Genomic DNA, 27801 nt, shown 5'->3' on the forward strand with positions numbered 1-27801 from the left:
TTCACTTTAGTGAATTGAACACGGGTCATCAGTAGTTTAGATAAAATGAACCATAAAATTATCCGTTCTAGACTCTTTGTATGTCGAAAAATTTCAAATTATATTTTGTTTTAATTATTGCAATAAATTAGTGTTTGAAAATAAAACGTAATACACAAAAAAGTCACTCATCATGTTACCAGCGTATTCTGTCCAAAATATAATCCAAAAGCATCCGTTTAGGTTTTTGACGGTTTAAACCAGCTTTTGACGTCAAAAACCCAACGCTGCGTAAGGCACGTGAAATCTTATGTTCCCGAGAGTATGAAAAATTTCGAAGTTTTCATTGTGTGATGCTGGACTTAGTTTGAAAACGACTCGCGTGATCCGTATAGAAAATGTTGTAACGGGCTTCAGGCTGAGAAAACAGCAGAAAAGAAAGACTTCAAATCTATTAACATGTCATTGTATTGAGAACTAGTTTAAGTAAATAAGGTATTTATATTTTTCTCTCAATGTTTTTCTTTGCATTTTGTTCTTAAATTTAATCATTTCTTCGATTTCTGTGAGAAGATAACTTTCTTTCATGAAAACCCTTATTATATTCTGCACTTCTTTACTATAGCAGAGTGAATAAGATTTTGATGTTCAAGCAGCAGAAATTTTTGCTGCCTTTAGCTTAAAGTATACGTAGTGCATAGTTTGAAAGAAGTCTAATAGTTTTTATTCCAGTAAATGCATGCTTTAGCAGTGAAAGATACTTCAGAAAAATATTTAAATGGCTATTAAGTATTTGTGAAGGAAATTTATTTATAATTACCCATTCTAGAGGTATTTTGGCAAAACTTTCGGCATTTCACAGAAAAATTAGTCCCTATATTGCAGACATAGTCCGTTTCTAGTCCTGCTCCAAAAACGAAAGCTTACTGCTCCAAAATGAAGGGGAGGGGGCACTTGCATCCTTGAGCGGTGCTTCGAATTCTTCGGGCAGGAGCGAAATTTTCGAATGTCATTTCTCATTAGGACGTCGTTATGCTATTCGTGTTCATTTCCAACTGCGTATTTTTAAGAAATTTAAAATGAGTAAATCCTTTCTTTACGTAATTTTTTAGTCCGATTCAATTTAATGTGTCTAAAAAGGAGTGATGGGGGAAAAAGTGCTGTATCTATGCGCACTTCGTTGCGCATACAGAATGAAATAAAAGCACCGTAAAATTGCAGACGTCAAGTAATTTGAGAATTTCCCTTTCTCACTTCGATCCTGGCATTTTTTTTTATTTTTTTTTAGGGCGATAAAAGAAAAAGATTATGGTATACAGTTAAAATTTCGATACAACGATACTCTGCGAACCAAGGAAAAATATCGTTGCGAGGTTATCGTTATATCGAGAGGTAGATAGATAGATAGAACCGCTCACAACCTCGGACTGATGCAAAGCACCTTACTTCCGTTATATCGAGAGGTAGCATTATATATATCATCAGGTGCCGTCAAGTTTATGCTGTTGTTGACATCTCTTCTTAATTAGCATTGTTAGTGCGAATTTATTAGTTATTACCACCGTAAAATGGGAGTGTTTGTCACTTCAAAAAAATTGTCATTGACAAGCTGAGGAAGTTCAGTTAGTTGTTTCACACTGTAGAGCAATTTACTGCACACCACTTTCGTGTGGTACACAGAAAGTAGTTCCACGGCAACTCCATTAACACTTCCAAAGAATAGATCAGGCATCTTCAACCCGTTGCTCGCGAGCACTACGTTGCTCCCTGAAGCACCCAGAGTGCTTGATGCTTGTGTCCGATTTCGTGCTCACGAGCAGTTGATCAACTTTCCAATTGAACACCGTTTACAAATTGCATTCAAGGATTGAAATCATTCTGATTTCATGCATTCGTATATCAAACTTGTCGTAAGGATGCTCTTCTTTTGAGGTTGGGTACAGGCAGTGCTCGCGACAAGAGAAAGGTTGAAGATCTCTGATAGTGCGAAATATCGATACCATTAAACATCCTCCAAAGAACAAAAACTGGTTAAGAATTTAAAAACACATTGAAGGTGATGTTGAGCGAAATATAAAAAATATCGTTATAGAAAGGAATTTCTCGTAATAAAGGATGTCGTTATATCGAGAGGAGTTTAACACTAGACCAGTGTTTCTCAAAATCGGCGTCGATTCTTAGGGGAGTCGCGGTGAGCTGGAGATATTGATTTGTGTGTCTATTTATGCTTTGAAGTGGTTATTTTATAAATGTGTGTGAGAAAAATATTTACTAAACTATTCTCTCCGAGGAGCTGCAGATAAACCATGAATTGGGTGAAGGAGCCGTGAGTGACAAAAGTTTGAGAACCACTGCATTAGATTATAGGCAATTCATAATATCATTGTAGAAGGATTTATCGGTATATCGAGTATCGTTGTACCGAGGTTTCGCCATATATTATGGCATGACAAATTGGGGGCAAAAATCTATGTGTCAGTCAAATATTTTAAGAGCCAAGCATTCTTTTTTTCCCCAGAAAAATAGTTCAAAAAAAATAATGTTTCTTTCATTTTTTTCCCCTGGAAATTGTGCCTCATTTCAGTGCTGTGACATACGCTAAGATTTAGCGAAGTTTTTTTTTCATTCTCCTCATACTCTGATTTTGTGATGTCTTATGAAAAGTTTTAGGTACCAATACCGATTTTTTAGTCACCATGGCATCCTGGCTCCTGGGATTTGTCAAACCCTGGTGGGCAACCAATAATCCATGGGTGCATGCACAACTTCCGGCCCGCGGGCCAAATGCGGCTCACCAAGAAGTTTTGTCAAGCCCGAAAAAGATGTTCCGGTAGGAAAGTATCAATACACACAACACGATAAAAGCCTAGGTTGACCATATTTCTTTCATGAAAATGCGGGATTCATACAAATAAATACAAATACAACGCCACAACAGCAAAATGCCCAACGAGGTGACTGAGAAAAAGGATATCGCAAATTATCGCAAAAAAAGAAATTGTTGTAAAGCTACCAATTACACCCAAAAATATTGTCTCAAAGGCATTAATTTATAAATCATGAGAACAGTCGTATTCTTGATTTCAAAATTCCAACTAAGCATTGCTGAAAATAGGTGATAAAATGGAAAGTTTTATGAGAAAAAAAGTTGGGACGACCAAAATTATGTATGGGAATGTCTCGTAAAATATGGGTCATACATGCCCGCGATCAGCAGAATTATTGCATATCTATCCCGCGGACTGTAAAGGTTGTGCAATAGTCGATGAACGAGGTTGGAAAAATTATTTCTCACGTCGTATTTTGGAGAAAGACTAATCAAGAGAGGTCCAATAACTCGGGCAGTTAACGGTAACAAGGCTGTGGGTTGATTATGAATTACTGCAGAAAAACGTTTATTGAAATTAATTGACTAAATTTAGTTCGCGCAAAGTACGCGTGCGTATAATATGATTTCAATCAAGCTGCACGACAAAAACTTAGATCGTCTTCCGACTGCACAGGAGAACCTTCATGTATTTTTTTTTTTTTTTTTTTTTTTTTTTGGGAGAAGGATGAGATTTAGGTCACATATAAAGTAGCCACAGCCCGTTTTTTCATTTTACTTGCAGACCACTCAACCTACTGACCCTTATATTTATTATACGAGGACCAGATTGAAATCGACAAAGAAAGCCATTCATTGTTCTTCTTCGCGTTGGCCTTTATTTATTATCCGACCCTCATCTTTGCCGCTGCTAATGCACAAACGGAACAACCCGTGCTCAAAGTCAAGATCCAAATCACATTTTTGTTATTGATTGCTTGATTATTTCACGAGTTTAGGGTTATTCTTTTCTGCCGAATTTGCTGCCGCTAATCTGTTCTCGACCAATAACAGAGGAAGAAAAAAAAGGAATGAATGGCCCTCGGCTTATATTGGGCACGGTTGGTGCTGGTATTTCAATACCACTCTCGTCGATTCCAAATGCTTTGCTTCTTGTGATTTTAAGCCTCGGCATACTGGATATGCAATCGATAATTCCTGTGGTGGTCGAGTGGTAATAGTTACGGCTCGCGTCGCGAGCACTCGGATTCGAACCCCCATGGTGGTGGTTGGTTTTCTGTGGTTCTCAACCTCGAGACAACAATAGAAGGTTTGAGATTGCTCTCAACAATAGACGATGCAGTACTCGGAGACTGAGGGACGTCTGTGAGCGAATAGTTGGTGAATTTATAGTTTTCTGCCGAGCTTTTGAAAGTTGCATGAAACATTCGTGTTTTTTTTAAGTACGGTTAAATCAAAGACAAGAATAATATGCTCTGAGAAGGGACTTGTAATCAAGACCTGACGTTCGTATTTACCTTCAAAAGCTGAATATTTATGCTCCATTTATACAATTATTTTTATTGAAAAGTGTGCAGATTTATTTTGATCAGAGCTCCCAAATTCCTGCGCAATGCATAGATCAGATGCAACAGGGCCGCCCTTCCCAGAAGTGAGACCCCTTTCACGATAAGAATATTTTCTCTAATTCCTTATACAGTAAAACTTCCAATAACGGTCATGTCCCCGTTTTTGGAAATTTTTTGAGGCCCTTAGAATAGAGGTTTCATGAATAGTATTTCACACTATAATGGCGCAAAAGTTTTCAGTGTCAAGGTGGAAGGGGGTATTTTAGCGAGAGATCTCATTTTATAACGTAGGTCTCTATTAATTTGGATAATCATTGTCTTAGATCAGTGTTTCTCAAAGTGGGGAATATCCCCCGGGGGGGGGGGGTGAAGGAAAGGTCCGGGGAGACGGTAGAAGCTCAGGGTTTAGTATAGGATCCTATGGGTTGACTCGAGTTCCAGGGCGATGAGAAGAAAAAAATTTTGAAAAGGGGGGCGATGGAAAGAAAAGGTTGAGAAACTATGTCTTATAGATGAAGAGCAGCGCCAAATTGTTAGCTTTCGCCCCCATCTCTCTCTCTCTCTCTCTCTCTCTCTCTGGGAGAGTCTCTGAACACCGGATGAAATATTAAATAAAACGATGAATTCAAACATTTACGTAATTTTATTTTTTATTTTTTTGCAGTCTCCGCGAACTTCGAATCAACCGAGTTGAACCAACACCGGCTATAGTAGATAGTATCTGCTATAGCTGGTGTTTGTTGCATGGCCCCCACCCACAAGGGTGGGGCTGACAGGGCTCTAGCCCGGGGACCCGGGAAGATTCTCATCTATTTTTTTTTTTTTTTTGCTTTTTCACGCTATAAATTAACTATAGAAGGGCCCATGAAAGTCTGGCTGAGGCCCCACAAAAGATCCTAGCCTAGGGACCCTTTACATCCCGGAAGGGACAGAGTCCGAGTCGTGTCTGGTCTGACAGCCTAGGGGCCCTGCTCCAGGATGCGGGGTGGGGCTATGGTTGGTTGAACTGAATGAGAGTCAAGAGGGTCAATAAGTCATAACATCACGTCAAAACTGAACAGCTATTGTCATCGCGCATAATATTATTTAAGAAAATAACGAGTTATATTTGATTTTACATAGGACTTCATATGATTTTTGAGATCAGCAAATCATACGTAGGAAAATGCATTGGCGTTATATATGTTCGTGTCTTTTTTTATCTACGAATTTATTTTAAAATACATCCCCTCAGACAAAGATGAGCGAAAAACAAAGATTTTGAGAGAAAAGAACGTGTTTTTCATCTCTCACGCGAAAGGATTTAGGGTTGCTTTGTTAGGCGCATACACGCGGCGCAACAATAGCGGCGAAAATGAATGGTATTTCCATTTCATCCATTCACCTCCCGACTTAATATTAACGTCAGAAATGACGGGTTAAATATAGCTGGCAACACTGAAAAATAATACACAACACTGTAGTATACGCACTTAGACTGTTAGGTACACATAGGGTTACCAAGCGTCCTCCTACGTTCCGGAAAGTTCACCCTTTTCGTCCCTCTTTTCAGGTTTCCGGAACTATTTTTCTTTTTTCTGGGGAATTTTTTTTCTCCACTTTAAGCCAGATATATTTCTTCATTGATATGAGTGTTTTTCCCCCACACGCATTCACCAATAATCGTCGAAATTCCCAGAATTTTTCCTGTTTCTGCTTTTTTTTAGAGGTTCTGTTTTAGAGTTCGGAAAAATTATAGTTGTGGCCAGGTTTATTGGTCGCAATAGGGGCACCATCTATTGTGAAAATCGGGGTAAGTGACGTCACTAAAGTTGCTTGCGCAGGTGTCCTCCTTTCTCAGTTTTCGAATCTGGGGTATATATAACCCTAGGTATTCACATTTCCGGCACAGCTCACTCGGTAGTAAATTGCCCATGGCGATAGACCGGAGTTGTGCTCGGTTTGAAAAAAAGAATAGGTAATTCATAAACCGTTAGTTTCACAGTAAACTTCCAGTTGCAAAAAAATATTTCAAATGTTGCCACACATCATCTCAACAGCCGTTTCAGTGAGGGAAAAAATATTTCGGAAAAAGTTACGAATTTTTCATATGTACCGTGTTCCATAAATTCGTAAATAATTTAAAAATTCATAAGAATTGAAGTATATTTCAATGCGGTTTGCGAAAAAAAAATTACGTTCAACACGAAGGGAAATATTTTCTATCGCGGAAGTAATTCAGTTTAATAATTTATCAATAGAGGGAGCTTCACAAAAGCAAATCACTGGAAATATGCAAATCAAAGTCCTATAAAATGCACGGTGTATGATTAACAGCTTATTTCCGAATTTTCCTGTTACTGGCACTTACATAAGGTTTTCATTGTGATGTGGACATTGGTGGATAAATGGCACCATTGGTGATGTGTTTTATCTCAGACATGAATCGTCGACTGAAGCTGTGCGAACGTTTCGTACACGGAAGAAATTGAAGTAAGGTCCTTTCAGGTTGAATCACTCCTGCAGGATCTTCGTGCAGCTCCCCTCTCGACAAAATTTTGACCTGATTTTTTATTCTCCTGTACCAGAAAAATCCCTAATAACGTTTTCAAAAATCGGAATTCGAATATGCCGATTCTTTCCATTTTTATAAATTTTTGAACTATTTACGAAATATGGGACATCCTGTAAATACATACGGTTTCCTGGTCCTGTGAGTCGTACTTTGTAAAAAAAATACATGCTTCATGCTCCGACATGTTAAACAAAAAAAAATTAATCCTTCTCTTATAGCCGAAGTAGAAGAAGTAAAATTTTGTGAATTTTAGGGATTTTTCTTATCGGGGTATTTATCACTCCAGTCATGCTTTAGAGCAGAGGTTCTCAAAAACACAGTGTTTATATATTCCTTGTTAATATATGTTATATATCCTTGTTCTAATATATTCCTTGTTAAACTGCTGTGGGAAACTGCGGATAAGCGATGATTAAGGAAAGGGGTGCCGCGAGTATAAAAGTTTGAGAGCCCCTGCTTCAGGTGACACTGTACAGAAATTTGTTTCTAAAAACCAATACATAACTTTCTGCAGATTTCATTCGCGCGCGCGCGCGATGGAGTTGTCAAGTTACTCTTGATGAATACTTTGGTTTTGCTTTCTTTCAAATTATCTGTCGCTAAAATAATTTTGTGTGTGACTCCCATTCCCCAAAATGAAAAAGATTCTTCACTATGATTAATAAATCAGCTGTATTCGGTTTTTTTTGGGGGTTTTTTTTTTCATACTTAAACGGCTTTTAGAACGAAGGGTGACAACAGTTGCAACAGTTCTTTCCGTATATATATAATTAGAAAAATAATATATATAATTCTTCTTCACAACATATCTTGTTTATTTCGTCCCACTTCATCAGAGTGCTATGGAACGTGACATGTGAAAGCACCAGCTGCATATGTCTTCTATACCTCTTGGAAGATGGGAACCTTACACAGTGCACAAAAAATCTGCGTGAGAATCTCACGCGATAGAAGTGAAATTTCTATCGCGTGATAAACATGGCTAAATTCACCTCAATTAAATTTAATTTTAATTATTTAAAATTTAATTTAGAAATTTTAAATAACATTGATCTTGTTGACCCCTTATTTTTCTTAAACTTCGTTCACCCTTAAACCCCAAGACAACATCCGCCCCGATGAGTTCTAATGACTTTGGCGTCATATGGAATCATAATTTAACCCACTGTAAATCCCATGGGTGGCAGATTTATTCACTAAAAATTTCAGGCGATAAGCGTGGTTGGCTCTAAATCAGAGGAGAGGAGGCTTTTTATCAGGACTGAAGTATATATATACACAGGAATGAAGAATAGGAAAAAAAGAAAAAAAGTGGAGCGCTCTAGAGAGATGTACAGCGTTATGAAAGCGCAGCCAATTATGAGCTATCACTGTGACGTCACAAAACTTGCATTCGCGTATGAAATATACTAATATATTAATAGCACCAATAGGTCACGAGAGAGAGTAGCTTTTGCTTCGCACATGCGCTTTAGGATATTCATTGATCCTTATCCCGAGAGAGAGATCCATAGCAGCTACTACCCCCTTCCAACCCAACTTTATTTTCTTATCACGGCCGAATGTACATTGACCCACCACTACCCCAATCCATCTGCTTCATCACACGATCAGTTATTCGACGGAACGGGTGTTGAGGGAAAAGAAAGCGTTTCACTTTTCGTGATGAATTTTCTCTCTCTCATATATAGAAATTCATTCTTATGTCACTTTCACTGTTATGTCGCTATAGAAGTTTCACTTCAAAAAAAAATTAAAATTAAGTAGCGTCTTTATGACCTTGTAACCCCCTGATAGATAAATAACAATATTGTGGCTTGAAAATTGTGAACTAGAATTCAATGTTGTGTTTTATTCAGTCCACAGGTCACAATGAGACCCGGCGAATGACAAGTGCATTTTCATTGTTGAAGAACACAGCCCTATCTGCATACCGGGAGGCTCATCTGCTGAGCTAGAATTATTATGCCAGCTACTGCTGAACATGGGAGAATGTATCAAGTGCATCCGTCAGAAACACTACGGATACCAGGTAATAATACTGTTGTAGAGTAAATAGGAGTGCAAATAATTGCGCTCATTCTTCTATGTGATTCGGAGTATTGCTGATGAACAAGTACTTCTACCATCGAGAGTAGACTGAAAAGAATTTTAGTCAATGAAGAAATTCGGCAAAAAATTGAAATTCTCTATTTGCAGAAATGACAGGGGATCGACGCTTCGCATTTTCCCCTCAAATCAAAATTTTCTGAGAACCTCTTAATCACTACTACTACTACACCGAACATTTCCCTCATGAACATTACTCTGATGTATGTATATGTATAATATAGGTATATACCTCTCGTCACGGCCCCCACAAGGGCAGGGCTGATGGGGCCGGAAAGATTGTTATCACTTTTAGATTTTTCACACTATAAATTGACCACGGAGGGACCCGTGAAAAAGCTGGTTTGGGAGCCTGCCAAGTATTCCAGCCCAGGAGCCCTGCTGCAGGATGTGGGAGCCATGCCTCTCGATACATACACATAACTTGGTCTCGATGGGTCAAACGGTTCCCGATATATTCAAGAGTTAAATGAAAACTTGACCCAAAATCGTAACCGAGTTTCGTAGCACAAAAAAAAGTAATCGACTTCCGTCGCCCAAAATCGTAAATGACTTCCGTTGCATAGAAACGAACACTTTCCAAGTTTGTGATTTTATATTATAGAGCAGATTTTCCTGTCTGGTGTATGTATAATTATGTTCGCTATGCAAATCTGCAATTTTAGATCCATATTCGCCAAATTTTGCATATATACCAAACGGGACCCGACTTGAACGATAGGCTACTTTAAAAATTTTGTCAGAGCTGGGCAAATTCCCGAAATAGACAAAAAATGTCGGGCAACAATGGTTTCTCGCCCTGAACAATCACTTTCGGAATGTTTACTTCCCTAGCAATTCGTTTCAGAGACATGCATATGCCTTTGCAATGGTTTGTCACTTCTCTAATCCTCTGCCAGTATATGTGTATAATAGAGAGTTTACATGCCTTTACAATGGTTTGTTACTTTTTCAATCCTCCCAGTAATTGAAGAAAATTATAGCTAATTTGATATAAAATTCGGCCTTCAATACAGGCTTGTTTTGATTAGGTTAATGATTTTTGACAGATTAATTTTACAGCCATGTCGGCCGCACATGCTTCAATATATTAAGGGCATTCTTTACGGAAAGTTCGAGAGTAACGAAATTTTTCATTTTCCCTGCTTTTAGATTTTTTCACGTGATCAGAATTAATTATTTTTCACTTCACGTTACTCACATGAAAAATACTGTGATTCTTTCAATTTTTGTTCCATCGGTTCAGTTTCGATTTTCCGATCATAGAAGAGAAAGAAAGAGAGAGTTATAGGTTTTTTTTAGTTTATTTTCCATTTAACTTTTGCCTCATTTCTTCCTCGAAATTCTCAGTTGATTTGTTTCTAATAAAGTGAGCTAAACGCACAACTAAATGGCCGATATTACCCCCATCACTGGTTTGAATATTGCCAAAATGTTGGTGCATTCCGTAGAGACAAACTTGAGAACAGTGGTGCTCAACCTTTTTTTATCTCATGACTTCTTTTAGACTGTAATTTCTTCTCGTGCCCCCCCCAGGACCCCTCCCCCGCCCTCATGAAGGAGCGAGATTTACCCCCCCCCCTTCTACTTATTGAATTGAATTTACTCAAAACTGAATTTATAATGAACAACAATTTCATAAACAAGATCGATCTCTGTCATCCTGAACCAGGCACAGATCCATTATCATCCTTCTCAAGAAAAGGGTGAAAAATAGGTCTCCGTAAAATACGGGACGATCAAACGATCCTACACAATAAATCGCCCCTTCCGACATATCACTATGTTTCCACCCCTACTCTGCGACAGAGTTCAGTGAGCTCCCTTCTTGTGGGGCCGGGAAGGGGGGTTTATGAGTGGCCGTCTTGGGTTCCCGGGAAAAGTGTGTTCTGGGGGGGGGGCGATACTTAGCTAGACGTAACCGTAACAGCTCCACATATTTGCATTCAAAAATTAGAGAACCAGATGTAACCACGTAGACTCCTTAAGAGCATAAGAACCCCAAGCCATGTCCATATGGGTGTCCCTAGTTTCATAGACAACTCTACTGCATTCTGAAAAGTAGTCGTATTTTTTCAGCATATTTCACTTGAAAGCTTTATTTCTTCAAATCTCTCCGTGGGACCCTACACTTTTAGTGGCTCCCCTTCCATCTGATTTTCACCTTCCCCCCCCCCCAGAATATCCCAGGAATAGACCCCAGGTTGAGAACCACTGCTTACAATATATTTTCTTTTATTTTAACAGCATTCTAATGAAGCTTTTTGCACAATCAACTGTTTCTTATAATTCCCGAACCAGCTTCGAAAAAAAATCACTGCGTGGCCATATTAACTTCATGAAGCGGGTGATGATGTGCATGCGTGTGATGTTTTTGTTTTACTGCTCAATTTTTGTTTGTTTGCATTTGTTTTCTATATCTGTTTTGCGTGTGGTTTCGATGTAACATCGCTGTCTTTTTCTTTTTTCTTTTACTCTCTGTACGAAACAGCAGATCACGTTATGACAGAAGATGATGGGAAAGACATGAGCGTAGTTGCTCTGAGAGCGGCGAACGGCGATTCTTGTGACGTTAGGCCGTTCTCGAACGGCGGCGGTGGTGGAGACGCACATATAGCCAAGGCCGGTGGACTCAAAGCGAAAGATGCGTTTTGTAACGGCGGTTCGAACCTTTATTCTTCGCCCTCGTCACCGCATAGTCACTGCGGAGTCGACCTGGATCCGAACAGGAGCCGGGATGCGAAATTGAGGGCGTATCGTTGCGTGGACGCTTGTCGCGGCGGAGAAGGATACGCTTGCGGTATGTGCTCATTCAAACCGCGGTGGCTGCAGCCGTTCGCGAACAAGAAGACGTTCCTAGCCGTGTTCTGCCTGACCAGCGTCCTCCAGGGCATGTATTACACATACTTCGTCAGCGTCTTGACTACGATAGAAAAACTCTTTCAGATCCAGAGCAAAACTACTGGGATCATTATGTCGGCGACCGAGATCGGTCAGATCGGTGGTGCTCTCCTGCTGACTTATTACGGAGGCCAGGGCCACAGGCCCAAATGGATAGCCGGAGGGATGTTAGTGTTTGCGTTCGCGTCCATTCTGTGTTCCACTCCGCATTTCCTGTTCGGCGGTCACGTCGCGTCCTCCGAAAATAGTGCATCTTATTATTTGTCTTCCGGCCATAACGTCACCGCCTACCAGCTGAAAGAGCTGAACACAAGATTGTGCCATCCCAATGAAGCGACGAACGAAGATTCTCGGTGGTACCACCAGTTATCCTCGAATTCGTCGAGTGCCATCTGGTCCTCGAAGGAAGCGGCGTCCGGCAGCCGGGATGCCGCTCGCACTTCATCTCGTTCCTCCTCCAAGTGCGATTCTCCCGAACTGACGGCTTACCAGACGAAGATTACACACGCTGTGCTTGCCGTATTCTTCGTCAGCCTACTCTTCATAGGAATCGGGGCGACGGCCGTCTACACCTTGGGCATTCCTTACATAGATGACAACGTCGCCACCAGGGAATCGCCACTTTATTTCGGTGAGTGCTTTGTTATCAATTACCGAATGAAATAAGAAGAGAAAACGTTTCTCCCTCTCTCTCATCGTCGCACAACGATTCCGAAAGGTTTGCGGTGGCGAGAATATGCAGAATCCTTTCACCCTAATTTCCTGCAGTTCCTAAAAAACATCTGAAACCCAATGAAGTGCTCATTTTATGTGCCGCTTTGATTATATGCACCTTTTTTTCCCCTTTGAGGTTGAAATAAATACAGGGTGTCCCATAAATTCGTGAACAGTTTAAAAATTCATAAAAATTATAGGAATCGGTATATTTGAATGCGGTTTGCGAAAAAGTTATTCTAACAAAGTTTTTTTTCCCGTCACAGAAAAAAAAATAGTTCGAATTTTTGTCTATAGAGGGCGCTGCACGAAAGCAAATCACTGATTTCTGGACTTGAACCTTTCTTGAATCTGTTCTCTGTACGAAACGTTCGCAAAGCTCCAGCCGGCGGCGACTCGTGGCTGAGGTAAATCTGCTCCACGAATAGTGCTTCAACCAGCCTAGTCAACATCACAATGAGGACCTTAATCGTACACCGTGAATTTTATAGGGCTCTGATTTGCATATTTCCAGTGATTTGCTTTTGTGCAGTGCCCTCTATTGACAAAAAATCCGAATAACATGTTGCATCTTCAGAATCTTACTCATCATATGGTGACTTTATCATCATTTATTCATGTTGCATCATATTATCACATATAACTAATTAGCATCAATTGCTGTCATCAATATACAAGGTGTTCCAAAAAAAATCACCCGATTTGAAATGTGTAATGAAAAATATTGAACACATAGAATACTTGAGATTAATTTTATATTGCATGGCTAATAATAAAGTTTTTTTAAAAACCAAATTAAAGGTGCTCAATATGTCTATACGGTGGTCAAATTCGTCCCAAACTTTTGCGAGTATGTTTGCATTCGCTGTTTCCACGGCTGCTGTTATGCGTATTTTCAGTTCGGCTAATGTAGCTGGAAGGGGAGGCACATAAACGCAGTCTTTTATAAACCCCCCACAATAAAAAATCGCACGCTGTGAGGCAAGTGATGTTTAACTGAATCGTCAGACGGCCGATCCATCGTTTAGGAATGCAATTGTTCAAAAATTCTCGAACGTCCAAACTCCAGTGTGGTAGTGCGTCGTTTTTCTGGAAAATGAAGTCATCCGTGATTTCCGATTGTATACGTAGATTTGTGATCTCGCAATTGATTTTATACTTAGATTATGATTTTACACTCAGATTATGATTTTATAGTTGTTATGATTATAATGTATGCCTTTTTATGAATAAATTGAAAGAGGTATCCAGTCCGTGTGGACAATGAGCCGATATTGCCATATGGCGATGTGGCCTGGGTATCTTTCGGTTTGACGGTAAGAAGTTCAACACCAGGGAATCGTGGACGAAAAACACGATGAACAGTTGTTACGAACTCACACCTCGGGAAGCTTAGAACACAAAACGATTTCTGTTGTGCAGTCACCATCTTGATAAACGCTGAAGTGGCGGCCGAAGAAAGAGCGTTAGCGCTACCTGTCGGCAGTGCGTGAATCTCGAGATTTCCCTCTTTCTACTTATACATTATTCGATCAAAACGGATTACCGGTAAAAGCTGAATAGTTGTGATTTTTTTCAAATCGGATGATTCTTTTTGAAACACCCTGTGCGTTATCCATCTCTTATACTAACCATGGCTTCAATGCACTACTGCATTCAATTGGCAGAGCGATGATGGAGGAGGTATGATATGTTAAGGTCTAAACTACGGCACCCCGATACACGAGTGAAGGTTCAAGGTATGCGAGTAGAAAAGAAAAAAAATCAGTTTTTCTACAGAAATGGAAACAACGACCCCTTTTTACTCTTTAATTTTATTATTATTGGCGATGAAGGTAACAACCAGAAGTTTGCATGTGCTATCATCGCGAAGTGTAACTATAAAAATAATTGTATTATGATATGTCTGGAGAGAGATTGATGTTTCTTTTCTTTCTTTTTTCTCCTCGTTGCTCATGTCGCTGTACTTTTGTTTATCCGTAGGTATCACGATTGGTGTTAGAATATTCGGGCCAGTATTTGGTTTCCTCCTTGGTTCCTTCTGCACGAGCGTATACGTCAATTTTCCTTTCGGTAAGAAAAGAAAAAATGTTATTTTCATGATGTTTCGAAAATTTCGTACCGTTTTACACGAAAATCGCCAAAAATGATTTTTTGGAAGGTCTGTCGCCACAGACAGATCTTAGGTTTATAGCGTAACAACTGATTGGCGTAATCGTGGAACCACATACCTTGAAGGTCGGTACCAAAAGGACCGAAAAACTACATTATGATTTATCGTTGTTTCATAAACTGCTCCTAGTTACTGCAACTGGTTTTCGTCGAGGGGATGTAAATTTCATGAACGTAAACTTTTATTACCTAATGGCGAAAACGAAAAAACTCTTCAACAAGGCTCCGATGTTCGACTAATCGGGGTCGGCCGTCTTTGTATTATTATTTGGTCGCTCGAATACCTGTTTCTCCACGAGAAAACAAAACGAAAACCTTCCCATGTATATAGTAAAAACGTAGGCTGTGCTTCTTTAGGAATCTTTTTAAAAAATCGCTATATTATATTTGGGTGCATAACCTCCGGCCAGGGAGCAAATTGCGGCCCCCGCCAAAAAGTTCCATCAGGCCCGAAAGATGTTTCAGTAGAAAAATAGTCACTACATATCACACGATAAATACCTAGGCTGACAATATTTTCTTTATATAAATTCAGGCAGGAAAAATCGATATCTATAGACGGGATGTCCTCAATTATAGTAAAAACATTTCAAGTAAAGTTGCTAATAAGTGCCAAAAAATTATCATAGGCAACCAAAGTTGGCAATTACAGCCATAATTATCAAAGACAAATAAAGTTGCCTTCTATCACTAAGTCGTGAATTGAATGGTAATTGTTGATTTCCAAAATTCAAGTAGGCCGTGTTGACAAAAAAAGTAAAAAAGGGACATTTTATAAAAAAAAGTTGGAACCGCTGAAATTGAAAGAATCTCCCGTAAAACACGAGTCATGGTCATCCGATAGCCACACATTGGCTTTCGAGCGACTGAAATACCGCATATCTGGCCAGCGGATTGAAATAGGTTGTGGACCCCTGGTCTATTGTACACAGGGTGTTTTCCGAAGGAATGAAAATTTTATGTTTGATTTTATAAGATTCGAAATCACTGTGTCATCCGCCGTAAAATGATAATGGGAGGGGATGGGGTAAAATTTAAAATTCATAACTTTGCTCCTCTTTCTGTCGTACAAAAAATATTTACCCCAGTACCATTTGAATAAGAATTCGACGACAATTGGAAGTTTTTCACTTTTACTTCTTTTTCACCTGTCTCTGTATTTCTTTTTAACACTTGGTCATTTTATAGCCCGTAACGAGTGACAAAAATCAAGGTTTTCTACCTTGATATCTCGGTGAATGGTCATTCAAATGTCATGGAGTGAATAAATTTCGATGAATAATTCCCCTAATCAACATTCGTTTGACGGCTGTGGTCATTTTCATTCTTTTTTGCCGACCCTTTTTTCATATTTTATTTTTAATTCTGGAATCAACAGTAGAATTTTTGTTACATTCGGACATTCTTCGTGATGTGTGTGTTGAAAATGTGTCATAATAATTGTTATTTGTTACAGATAACCCGGGTATATCGGCGGATGATCCACAGTGGATCGGTGCCTGGTGGCTTGGTGTCTTCATCGTCGGCGCTGCCCTCATCATAACTTCTTTCCCGATGATGGGATTTCCTCGGGAACTTCCTCAGCACAAGTCAGTTATCCGCTATCATACCACGCCAGGATCTCCCGTCGTCGCGAATGGCAAGTCTAACGGAAGTGCCATTTGTTTCAAGCATCTTAAACATCAGTCACTGCCTTCATCGAGCGTCAAGAAGTCTCTGTCGCGTAAACCCAGTCTTAAAGGTAAATCTCACAAACAATCCTGACATCTCGTAGTAAGAAATTTAAACTAATATTCTCCAAAAGAGGTCGTTTAAGAAGGTGCAGTAGAATCTCGTTATAACTGACTAATAAAGACTGAAGGTTGTCCGTTATAATAAAAGCGGTTTAAAACAAATAATCTCACGGGTGTAATGCTACAGGGTACATCAATGAAAGTGAGTAGTTAGCGATAAAAAGTGTTTGTTATACATCAAATAAAAAACAGCCTTCAACATAGGTTGAATTCATAATGATGTGTATATGCAGAGTGATTCAGAAAAAAATGGCAAAACTTTAAAAGGTGATAGAGTACACACCAATACAAACAATTGTCATCAAAAAGAATGAATGCATGGTCTAACATGAAAAGCAAATGCGTTAGAGCTTTCCGAAACGGTCGCTCCGCAAACATTAAAATGGCATTCCTGTTGAAATTTATCGGGAGAAAAATAACACCACGCATGCAAATGTAACCTTGGGAAGAAGAAGCCGTATGCAAATTTGCGTCACAATGAATAAAAGGCGTGCACGCCAGCCCTGTGAAGTTATTCCAGAGTGCAGCCAGTCTAACAGTTATAACGTACTGAGTCCACGTCTTTTATTAACTGTGGTGCAGATTTGCATACAGTTTCTTCTTCTTCCTCCAGGTTACATTTGCATGCATGTGGTGTTCTTTTTCTCCCGATAAATTTCAACAGGAATGCCATTTTAACGTTTGCGGAACGGCCGTTCGTTAACGCGTTTGCGTTTCATGTTTGCATTCTTTGAAGACAATTGTTGATATTGGTGTGTACTATCGCCTTTTAAAGTTTTCCCCTTTTTTTCTGAATCACCCTGTATACGTATACACTGTACAAATCTCAATTTTTCTGGCTGGCGAGGTTTTTATGAGTCATCAATTTTTAATTGAAACAATACATCAATAATTTATTTAATTAGAGTTGATTTTTTAATTAGTTGAAATGATTAATTATATAGAGGGGAAATATACCGTTTGTCTTTATTTTAATCTTATCTATACACAGATAAAATCTTGCTCAGCAAAGTTGAAAAGTGGTTTTTCATTGAATTTTATTTCTGATTCCCCCAATTTTGTGCGATTTTATGAATCTTTGAACAAGTAAAATTTCAGCAGCTCTCAAAATATGATGCCGTTGATTCCTTACATTCAGCTCTTCCTAGATATAAAAAAAAAGTATTGTACTTTTCCAGCCGTATTGAAGTGACAGTAAAAGATGTACGTTTTTCTAAAGTACCAAAAAAATTAGAAAAAATTTTTGGTATAATGGTTTTTTTTTTGACCACGTGTAATCAAATAGACATAGATAGGGTTAATGCCCCGTAATTTAACGGCCTACCGTGGTCTCCTTTCAGAAAAGCTAAGTATCCAAACTATAACTACTTTCAAAGAAACTCTTGGATTGTATTGTGAGCCAGAAATCAAGTGAAATAAAAAAAAATTCCGTTTCAGATTTTCCCGCTGCCATTCAAAGATTACTTCGAAACGAAATCTTGATCTATCGAACTGCCAGTAGCGTTCTACACATACTGCCCATCGCTGGGCTCTACACGTTTCTTCCTAAATATTTGGAGAGCCAGTTCCAGTTGACCGCCACGAAAGCCAACATGATATCCGGTACGATTCTGTTTTCCTTTTAATCATTCTCTTCATTTCTGTTATAGTTGCAAGAACCTCTCTCTTTTATGCGGATATAAACCATCGTGATCGAAGCTCCAAAAAAGTGCAAAGGGAAAAAAATCAGAGTTGAATCCAAGCTTCAATTTCAACAACAGTACCGTAAACGCGGGCTATACTTTGGCACAATTTTAAAATACTCAAACTCACTTTCCAATAAACAAAAATATTGTTAGTACTTCTTTCAAGTTCCGGTAACCTTTTTTACATTGATGGACTATATCTTATATTATATGTAAATAAAGAACAGATTTTTTAAATTTAATTACAAACTAAAAACATTTTGGGCCAATATTACCCTTGTAATTTGGCCCACCTCACTTTTTTCCTATTCTGCAGCATTAAATTAAGAGCTAGGGTATTTCTTGGACCTGGGCTCTAATAAACTTCAATTTTTAAAAGAAAACATATTTCAACTTGTATTGATCATAAAAATAATAATATTTACGTGGTTGTTTTTTTTTTCTAATTTTTACTAAACAATCTTATGTCACAAATTGACAAAAAAACCTCTTTAACGTGCTTTGGAGGCTAAATTATTAGGAACCCATAATCACACTTTTTGTCAACGTGGCTTGCAAATGCTAGTTCTTCCTGCACATTAAAAACCTTGGGGTGACCGGGTTTGCTAGAAAATGCATTTTTAAGTTTGGTTATAATGATGTTTCAGGGTTAACTTCATCTAAACAGTTTAGAAGGTGGTCATTGTTGTAATATGCATAACTTCGACTTCCAGGCTTACACTTGCATTTATATGCCATTTTTTCAGTCTGGAAACAAAGACTTGAAATAAGATATGCATTTAAAAAATAAACATAATTATTGAATGCATAATTGTGTTCAAGTGTAGCCTACTCGCAAACAAATTACCAAGCGTTGTAAAAATGCGACCTACTTTGGGCCATGAAAATGTTGGGTCAAAGTAAGGCGTATTTTTGAAGTGTTACCAGAGCTTAAATTTTCAATAATAGTTTTCGGAAAATATGCAAGATTAAGCAAAATTGTAATCATACTACAGTTAAAAGCATTATGTTGCTTTTACAATTGAGCACCTATCTGGCTTGACAAAGCTGGATTACAACCCTCCCACAGTTGAAAGTTTGAGGGATGAAAAACCACAGCAAAAACTTGTTCCGAAATTTTTTTCCTACAGTAATTGAAGTGCGTTTTATTATTTTATTGTTTTGAGCCAAAAAAAAGGGTCCCAGGGTCCAAAGTAGCCCGCTTTTAGGGTGATATAATTTGTTTATCTTAACCCGTTTCCACACCTTTGACATCTAATTTACTGACGCGTTTCATTTTTAAATTAACTGCAATTTATGCGCAATACTAATTATGTACATTTCTAAATGCTTCAAGGGATGGCCGGTATACTCGTCATGGGCGCTGGAATTTTCGCGAGCGGTTCTTTCATGCGGAAGTTCAAACCTAACGCCAGCTTCGTCGCCAGATGGATCGCGCTCTCTGCTTTGGCTTATTCTATAGGCATGGTTATCCTCATGTGGCTGGGATGCCCGATGAATAGTCTGATAGGCCTCAGTGGCACCGGGTAAGTGTGAAACCCTCATTTTCACATTAATTCTGAACTTCAAATTCGTTCTTCTCTTCGAAACAAGAAGCCTTCTGGGAATAGCACCATGACATGATGGCAATAAATACTACAGTGGAAAATCTCCCATAACATACACTTCCCGTTAGTGGACACTTTTTGAATTACGTCGACGGACCTCAGTGCATTTTATTATCTATTAACGAACACTCCTCGTTAGCGGACAAAATCTTCGGTCTCCAAGGTATCCGTTATCGAGTGGTCCTACTGTACCAAGATCAACTTCAGAGTCGATTCGGAAAGTAAGAGCTAAATCGTTGCTTTACGGGAGGCCAGTGATAAATGCTAGTTATATCAGACGGGTTCTCTTCTAGTCGAAAACCAGGATTTTTTTCATTTCTCCAATTGACAGTTTTAACGCACAGGGTCTAAATAAAAAAAGTTAAGCTCCTTTTTTTTTCAAATCTTTTGGATGTAATACAGCTCCTGAAAAAAAAAATTCATGACATCTTAAGTAACCGCCACGTAGTTAAAAAGAATTGTAACCGGAAGTAGGTGGCTAAAGTCAACAGTTATACAGGGTGTTACAGGAAAAAAACAGCACAAACTAACGGAAAACGCTCTTTTCTCCTGTTAATACTGTTATCCCAACTCTTCTCCGATTTTTGAATCCAAATATCTCAACCTGGAAGAACGAAAACCGTGGAGTGTGTGTGTGTTTTTTTTTCCTCAGGAGAGACGGCAACAACTTTCTAATTGGGTTTTTTTAGAAAAAGGGGGAACTTTATAAAAAAGTAGTTTTTTTATGTATACAACCCCTCAAATAAATTACGTCGTATAAAGAAACCGCGTATCATTTGAAAACTTTTTGTAATATACTTCTACAGTGAACGCTTACAGAATCAGTCCTACGGGCAAACTTTGTAATTGAATCGCGTTATAGAGTCCTCTTGACAAACAATTAGGGAGAGCCTGTCCTGCAAATTGTGACTGACTTCACCAACGGGAACACATAACACAAGAGCATCATTTCAGTATCCACCACATTTTAATGTAATTATTTGTTATAGGAGACATCATTCAATTTTCCACGATGTCTCAGTGTACGTCTGCGATTGATCGTCATTTCAAAAGTGTTCTCTTTCTCTCTCTTTGCAATCTGTAGAGATCCCGGAGGAGCCGTGCAAGCATGTAATGCGACGTGCGAATGCAGATTAGGCGAATTCGCGCCCATTTGCTCTTCGGAGGGAAAGACTTACCTTTCACCTTGCGTCGCGGGATGTACCAAAGTCATTATGGAAAGCAAAAACAATGTGAGACAACAAAAAAATACATCTTATTTTACTGCACCATCGACTCTTGCTTATTAATGAAATATTTTATATTTACTTGGTGTTTTTCTTTTTCTTAGTACACGTACACTCACTGCGAATGTCTCGGAGAAGGTGTCACCGCCGTGAACGGTTTCTGCGCCCTACAGTGCGGGAATCTGACGTGGTACATCATTGTCTTCTCTTTTTTTGTACTGGTCCATTCGACGTCTGAAGTTGGCTCGATGCTCTTAACATTGAGGTAAGTATAACATATACAGAGTGTTTCAAAAAACATCGCCAAACTGAAAGGGCAATTCAGGAATACGACAGCAATACAAAATCGCACGGGGGACATAGGTGTACAAACGCCATCCAGAGCCGCTGCAGGTAGTTCTTGCTTCACACACTTGTAAATACACCTGGTTGCGTCAAACACCTGTTATTTTTATGAAGGTTCGGTAGTCCATACAGGGAAGATGTAATGCCTGCGTCTGGTCAAAACTTTGAGCATTTACTATAGTAGTATTGTACCAAAACAAATTATTGTAAAAGGATTTTTCTTCGTCGTCCTCGTATTACGTATTATTTTGAATCCCATCTGCTGTTTCCAGATGGAGTTTGCGCACTTATGTTCCAACGTGGTTTTGAATTGTTATCGTATGCCTGAATTACTCTTTCATTTTGGCGATTTTTTTTTTAACATCATGAAGGTATCTCATCAAGATCTCTTTTTCCTATTTGTCGAATTCCAGTATTACTCACTCTGTCATTCTGTCCGTTATGTTGCGTTTGAAAGAAAAGAAAGTACATATCGGGGCTCCAAATACAAGTATTTAAAATGAACACTTTTTTATTTTTGGATACTTTTTTCTAATTGGAAGTGTTTCTATAACAAACGGTTTAAAAACTAAAGGATGTACTGTATAAGTACAGTAAAACGTCTTTTTTTTTTTGCTGACACGCGTGGAACAAAAAAATTCGTCCGTAAAAGAGGGCTGACGATATCACGGGGGGAAAGGGGGGGGGGTTCCTGTTGAAACTGCAAAATACTGCAAAATCAAAATAACTGAAATGGTTCTTTATTTGTAAATAAAGAAATTCTGACAATATAAGATGCGTTTAAAGCACGAAAGTGCATAATTATTTCACAGATACACAATTACATTTTTTTTTTCAAAGACTGAATTGACATTTTTTTTGAAAAACTTATCAATCGATATCTGGTGGGTTTTAAGCTCAAAACTAAATCCAATGTCTTTCGGTCATCGTGTTTACTGGAAAATGAATAATCCGTCCAGTACTTCAAAAACGTCAGAATTTTGATACTGCTCCTCACACCAGTGTCGGCGAAACGCATTGGCCCACCCGAGCACGGTCCGGGGCCTTACGAAAACGAGATCTCGTGGAATTTGTCTATAGTAAGAAGTAAGGTGCTTAATAACGGAAGTAAGGTGCTTTGCATCAGTCCGGGGCTGTGAGCGGTTCTATAGTAAGAAGAAAGGAAATTGGTAGGCAGGCATTTCCAGCCGGGTATGTGGGGCCTCAGAAAAATCCCTTTGCCCGAGGGGCCCCCCATGATACTCTTGAACAGGCTCTGCCTCACACTCTACCTCTTCCATATATCCTCTTCTTCAAATGGCTCTGACATTGCTAATTTCTTAATGGTATCGGATAAGTCCGTGGTTATGATCTTCTGTTCTCATATATCATCTACAGCAGCATTGTAAACTGACATCAGAGTTGCCAAGCATTAACAAACTTCAAGCGAAAATTTCATTCAAAAGTGGATAAACTATTATAGTGATGGGCAAACTACGGCCTGCTTAGAGATTCTATTCGGCACGCCACAGATTTCAAAATAATAGTATAGAAATGTTATAAATCTCAGTATATTATAAAAACATTCATTTAAGAGGTTGACGGTGATCTTTATTTTCAAGTATAATTGCGAGAATTTAAATAGAAATTGATTTAAAAACTTTTGATATGTGCAAAGAAATGGAAACACATGTGCATAAAGTTATTTCAAGTATATTTATTCATTTTTTTCGCAGTTCTCTAAAGTATAAATCATTGTCTTTTATTTGCATTGAAAAACCATGGCAATCTTCAAAGTATACAACACATCCCCACACTTCACTTCTAAGTATAAAAATCCCAATTATGTGTGAACCATAATTTGAATTTATATCATTCACACATATAGAAATTCCAATATGAATGTCCAGCCCGCCAAAATTTTTTCATCTCGTGTTTTGGCCCGCTTCCAAAAAAAATGTTCATCACTGAGCTATTGGAACTTGTGCTGCCACCTAGTACGCGTAATTTGAACTAAAATTGCAACTATTGGTGTTCGTATAGGGGTTTTAGTCCGATGAAAAAAAATGGTGTTTCTCCGTGAGCGTGAAGTAGGGGGTTTGATGTACCCCCCACCCCATTATGTACGGTCCGGGGCTTGGCTTTTACGATGGCTTTTTGCCTCGAAATTTTTATGTGGTTACGTAAAACAGGGGCGACCGCATATGAGGGATAACCGTTAAGAATTTTACTGTACATGAGACTTCACACCCTGTACATATGAATCTTGACGTTATATTTCTTTGGATCACAACTAATATCGTGTTTCTATATGTACACAAAAATGTTAATAAATCAACGTTTTATCTTTCTCCAGATGCGTGGATCCGAAAGACAAAGCGATGGCCTTGGGTCTGATTTCATTTGCAATCGGGCTTTTTGGTAAGTGAACAGAATCTTTGCGGTTCTTTTTTAGATCAAAGTAAAATATGAAACATTATCAGCAAATAGAGCAGAATCGTTCTGTAAAAGTCGACGCCCCAAGCGAAAAAAATGATTGGAAAAAAATAAAATTTCATTTTTGAAATAATTGTCGATCACAATTGCCGATTTTTAACATATTTTTTATTTTCTGTTAATTATATACTATTTTTATTTGTAACTACAGTACTATCTTTCTTTCCTGCATTTTTCTCCCCACCACATACCTGAAAATAATATCACTGTACTGATATAGCTGTTCATTCTAACAACCAGTATGGGACATTCGTCTCCTTGGTTGCCAATAATATCATATAACATGTATTCACACAAACTGTAAAATAAACTTGAAATTGAAAAAATTGAAAATTGAAATTAGTATAATTCGTCGGATGCAAAAAATTACAATTTGTATGATACGTATTTTGATTTTGGCCTAAATTTGCTGTTATACCAAAAAATATGTGCCCCTCTCCCCCGTGACAATTAAACGGAAATCGGCCGTGATATCATTGATCAAAATTCTTTATTTCCCCCCCCCCCCGTATTTTAAGTGCTAAAACAACGTGTGTCGAGACTTCAGAAAAATAGGAAAAGAAAAAGTTGCAGAACTTTCCATCACCGATATCGCAGAAAATTCTGTACCTATCATTAAGAGGTGAACAGGGTTCCCACTCCTCCTACTTTTTTATAAAATGTCATTATTTTGTCCTACTTTCTCGGTTTTGCCCTACTTTTCCTACTTTTTAACCAAAAACCTATCAACGTAATTCATATAATTTCAATTATACGAATACGGTATGTATTTGTTTTTCTCAAATCAAAATCCGAAAATAAATTAATTAATACCTTTTTATTTCGTTCAACAAACACAGGCAACGTTCCATGTCCAATTATTTATGGAGCTGTAGTGGATTCGTCGTGCCTTTTCTGGGAAGACAACTGTGGCAAACCTGGTGCCTGTAGGATCTATGACCCGGAGAAGTTCCGAATGGTTTTCCACGGTCTCACGGCTATCATAATGCTGGCGGCATTTTTCGTGGACGCTCTGGTTTGCTACAAGGCCTCTTCGGTTCGTTTCCACGACGACGAAGATCATCGCCTTCCAGAAGAGTCCAAGAACAATAAGGATGAAGTCAACTCAAAACTCGAATCATCCATGTAACTAAGACTCGACTGCAAAAGTGCCGCCACATTTTTCAACATCAAAACAAACATTTTTTGCATAAAAAAGAAGTTTTATTTTCTTTCACCTCACAATCATGCTGTACCCGTTTTATTCACTCTGCTCTTATTCTCGATGCTTTGCATTAGCAAAGATGTTTTTACAACAACAAAAAAAAAATATATATATATATATAAATTGTTATAAAGAAGTTTGATAGAAATTTACATATGGATATATATATATATATATGTACATATATATAAATAATGTATTTTAGAGTTTGCTGAAATAAGTACAAATTATCAACACGAAGGGAGAAATTTTTTTGTTAACTTCTAAGTGTCTATTATTCAAGTTCTGTGTGTGTGTGCGCGTGCGCGTTTCTCAATTTACACACCATCTATACTACATGGGTTGATTTTTTAGCAGTGGCAACAGTGCTGTAGCAACGCCGTGGAAAGTCACCAGGCCGTGTCCTTTATACCACAAATTAAATATGCCTACCCTCCCTAAGAGCAAATTAACTCTCCTCCCCCACCCCGTCCATGCGTGTGCGCAGTGATAACAGAAACAGAGCAGTTGTAGACCAGCCGGTCGGAATACCGTCGCAATGTTTCCGAAAGAGGAACGGAGGAGCTAGTTAAAATTTGAATATGCTAGAGGTCACGATGGTCACTAAGGACTACTACTTAACCATACAGGCACCTCGTCCATATTCCTCTATGGATTTTACGAATGAGTACATGTGTGCCATGTGCCCATGTTCCAACATGTACCCATTCGCCCAAAGGAATGTGCGTGTGTGTGTTGTGAACCTAACGTGAAGTTTTCTTCTTAAAATGCTTGTTGTGTGTTGAACTAGTGCTGCCACTGTCTTTCGAATTCGGAAGCAAACAACTTTTCACCAAGGACGACAAGAGGCTTGTGCCGCATATGCGAACAGTAGCAAGGTGGGTAAGAGCTTTCAGAGAGGGACGCGATAATTCGTAAGACAATAGACCGCTCACCTCGCACCATCCAGAAATTAGGTAGTGCCAACGGTATCCAAAGGATTCTGCATCGCTGGGAACACGTTCACTGGTGGTTACATCAAAGGCCTTTAAAACTTGGAACTTTTTTTTTGTATGTAGAAAATAGTTTCCACTACTAAATAAAACAACCTATGTACAAACAGTAAAAAATCCAAATTCTCAAGAACTCCTCAAACCTAAATTGCAACACTGTGGAAAATACATTAATTCATATCAATAAGAAAATGTCGTCACTGGTTCTACAAATTAAGCGGAAAAAGAATCACGAAATTGGAGATAATTCAAGATGAAGTGGATTTTTAGAGAACTTGATTGAACCAAACTCGGGGTAAAACTAGGTCAAATCGGGTTTAGATTCCTGCACCTGAAGAGCAAGTATCTTGCTATTTCGTCCGAGCCGAGTCGACGCATCGGCTGAGATCTCGACTTTCTAGAGATACTTATTGTTACCACTGAGGTTGGAGAAAAAAGATGCGAATTCTAACCTACAATGGGCCTTATAAAACCCGAAACATTTTTTTATGCGTCAGACTCCAGCCGCGAAAACGTGATCCGTATTTAAGAAAAACTTGGTCAAACAATATTTGTAGTAATGACAAAAAAAAATTTCCTCCAGACAATCATATTTCTGAAATTAACACATGTATGAAATTGACAAATCGAATGTGTCATTTGAGCGTAGAAAAAGTATCTTCAATACCAAGCGCCGTCAACCCTAGCAGAGCAATACAAAATTTGCAGTAATGCTATATGTCAGGAGTGCACAACCCATCCTGCCCTAGAAACGTATTACTAAAAGGAAGTATCGATGCACAAAATAAAATGTCATAGTATTTTGTGCATTGAACACACCAGTTTCTAGACATTTCTAAAGTCTGGACCATAAGTTATGCGCCTCTGTTCTACGGTATCTAGATGGTGTCTCTCAGCTCAGTAGAAAGTGGTAGTCCCATTCTTCTAAAAGCTGCTGTCAGAATTCATAGCAGCGTCACGTCTCTTTAACACAGGGATTCTTAGCAAGGGATCCTTGAAAAGTTTTAGGAGGACTACGGGAAACGATCAACTCATAACGTAGGGAGACCGTAATGTAAGTCAGTTCTATGAACCGCGGACCTACTGCATCTTTAGGCTAAGAGCATAGTGAGGCGGCAAACAAAGCAACGAAAAAAATTAGGAGAAGCGAGATGAGAATATGCCACGAGCAAGGAAAGTAGCACACATAGTGGGGCGTTTGATATAGCAGAGAGTATCGAGCAGAAACTCGCAATCGGCTTGGGTTAAAAATTGATACACATCTTTAACATTTGCAAAAATTTCATAATTATAAGTACCAATGCTGACATCAATTTAGAAAAAAAATAGTGTGGTGAATATATATATATATATATTAGAGGATTTTTAAGGGCCGCTGTGGTGGTCGAATAGTAATAGTAACGGACTAGCATCGCGGGGACCCGGGTTCGAGCCGCACAGTGGTGGTCGGCCGAAGTTGGTTTTCTGTGATTCCCAACTTCGAGGCGCAAATGTGAGCCGATCTCCCCGTTAAAACGTTTCTCCACAGAGCGCAACAGGCGTACAAATGTTTAATCACTAGATTTCACCTCTGAAATATAGATGGCAGCGCTGAAAAATCAGAAACAATACTAGATAAGCACTCAGATTGTTAGGTACACACACTTCCGA

General features: G+C 38.7%; 1 protein-coding gene across 3 annotated transcripts in view; it reads left to right on the top strand.

Moving 5' to 3' along the window:
- LOC149083222 (solute carrier organic anion transporter family member 74D-like) overlaps positions 1-25397 on the top strand; it is a 57221-nt gene extending 31824 nt beyond the window's left edge. For 2 of the 3 annotated variants that reach the window (XM_089236417.1, XM_089236418.1), the window contains exons 2-11: positions 8788-8960; positions 11529-12569; positions 14636-14725; positions 16281-16565; positions 18055-18219; positions 19639-19828; positions 20994-21141; positions 21240-21400; positions 23816-23880; positions 24795-25397. In XM_089236417.1, the coding sequence (XP_089092543.1) occupies positions 8894-8960; positions 11529-12569; positions 14636-14725; positions 16281-16565; positions 18055-18219; positions 19639-19828; positions 20994-21141; positions 21240-21400; positions 23816-23880; positions 24795-25084 (2502 nt within the window). In that variant the 5' untranslated portion in view covers positions 8788-8893 and the 3' untranslated portion in view covers positions 25085-25397. The remainder of the gene's footprint in view (positions 1-8787; positions 8961-11528; positions 12570-14635; positions 14726-16280; positions 16566-18054; positions 18220-19638; positions 19829-20993; positions 21142-21239; positions 21401-23815; positions 23881-24794) is intronic. The other variant, XM_089236419.1, reaches the window with a different exon arrangement.
- The last annotated feature ends 2404 nt before the right edge of the window (positions 25398-27801 follow it).

The sequence above is a fragment of the Pholcus phalangioides genome, unplaced genomic scaffold, assembly GCF_987345545.1.
Source record: "Pholcus phalangioides strain wild (caught in Gottingen) unplaced genomic scaffold, Ppha-v1.0 ptg000009l_1, whole genome shotgun sequence".
Taxonomy (NCBI): domain Eukaryota; kingdom Metazoa; phylum Arthropoda; class Arachnida; order Araneae; family Pholcidae; genus Pholcus; species Pholcus phalangioides.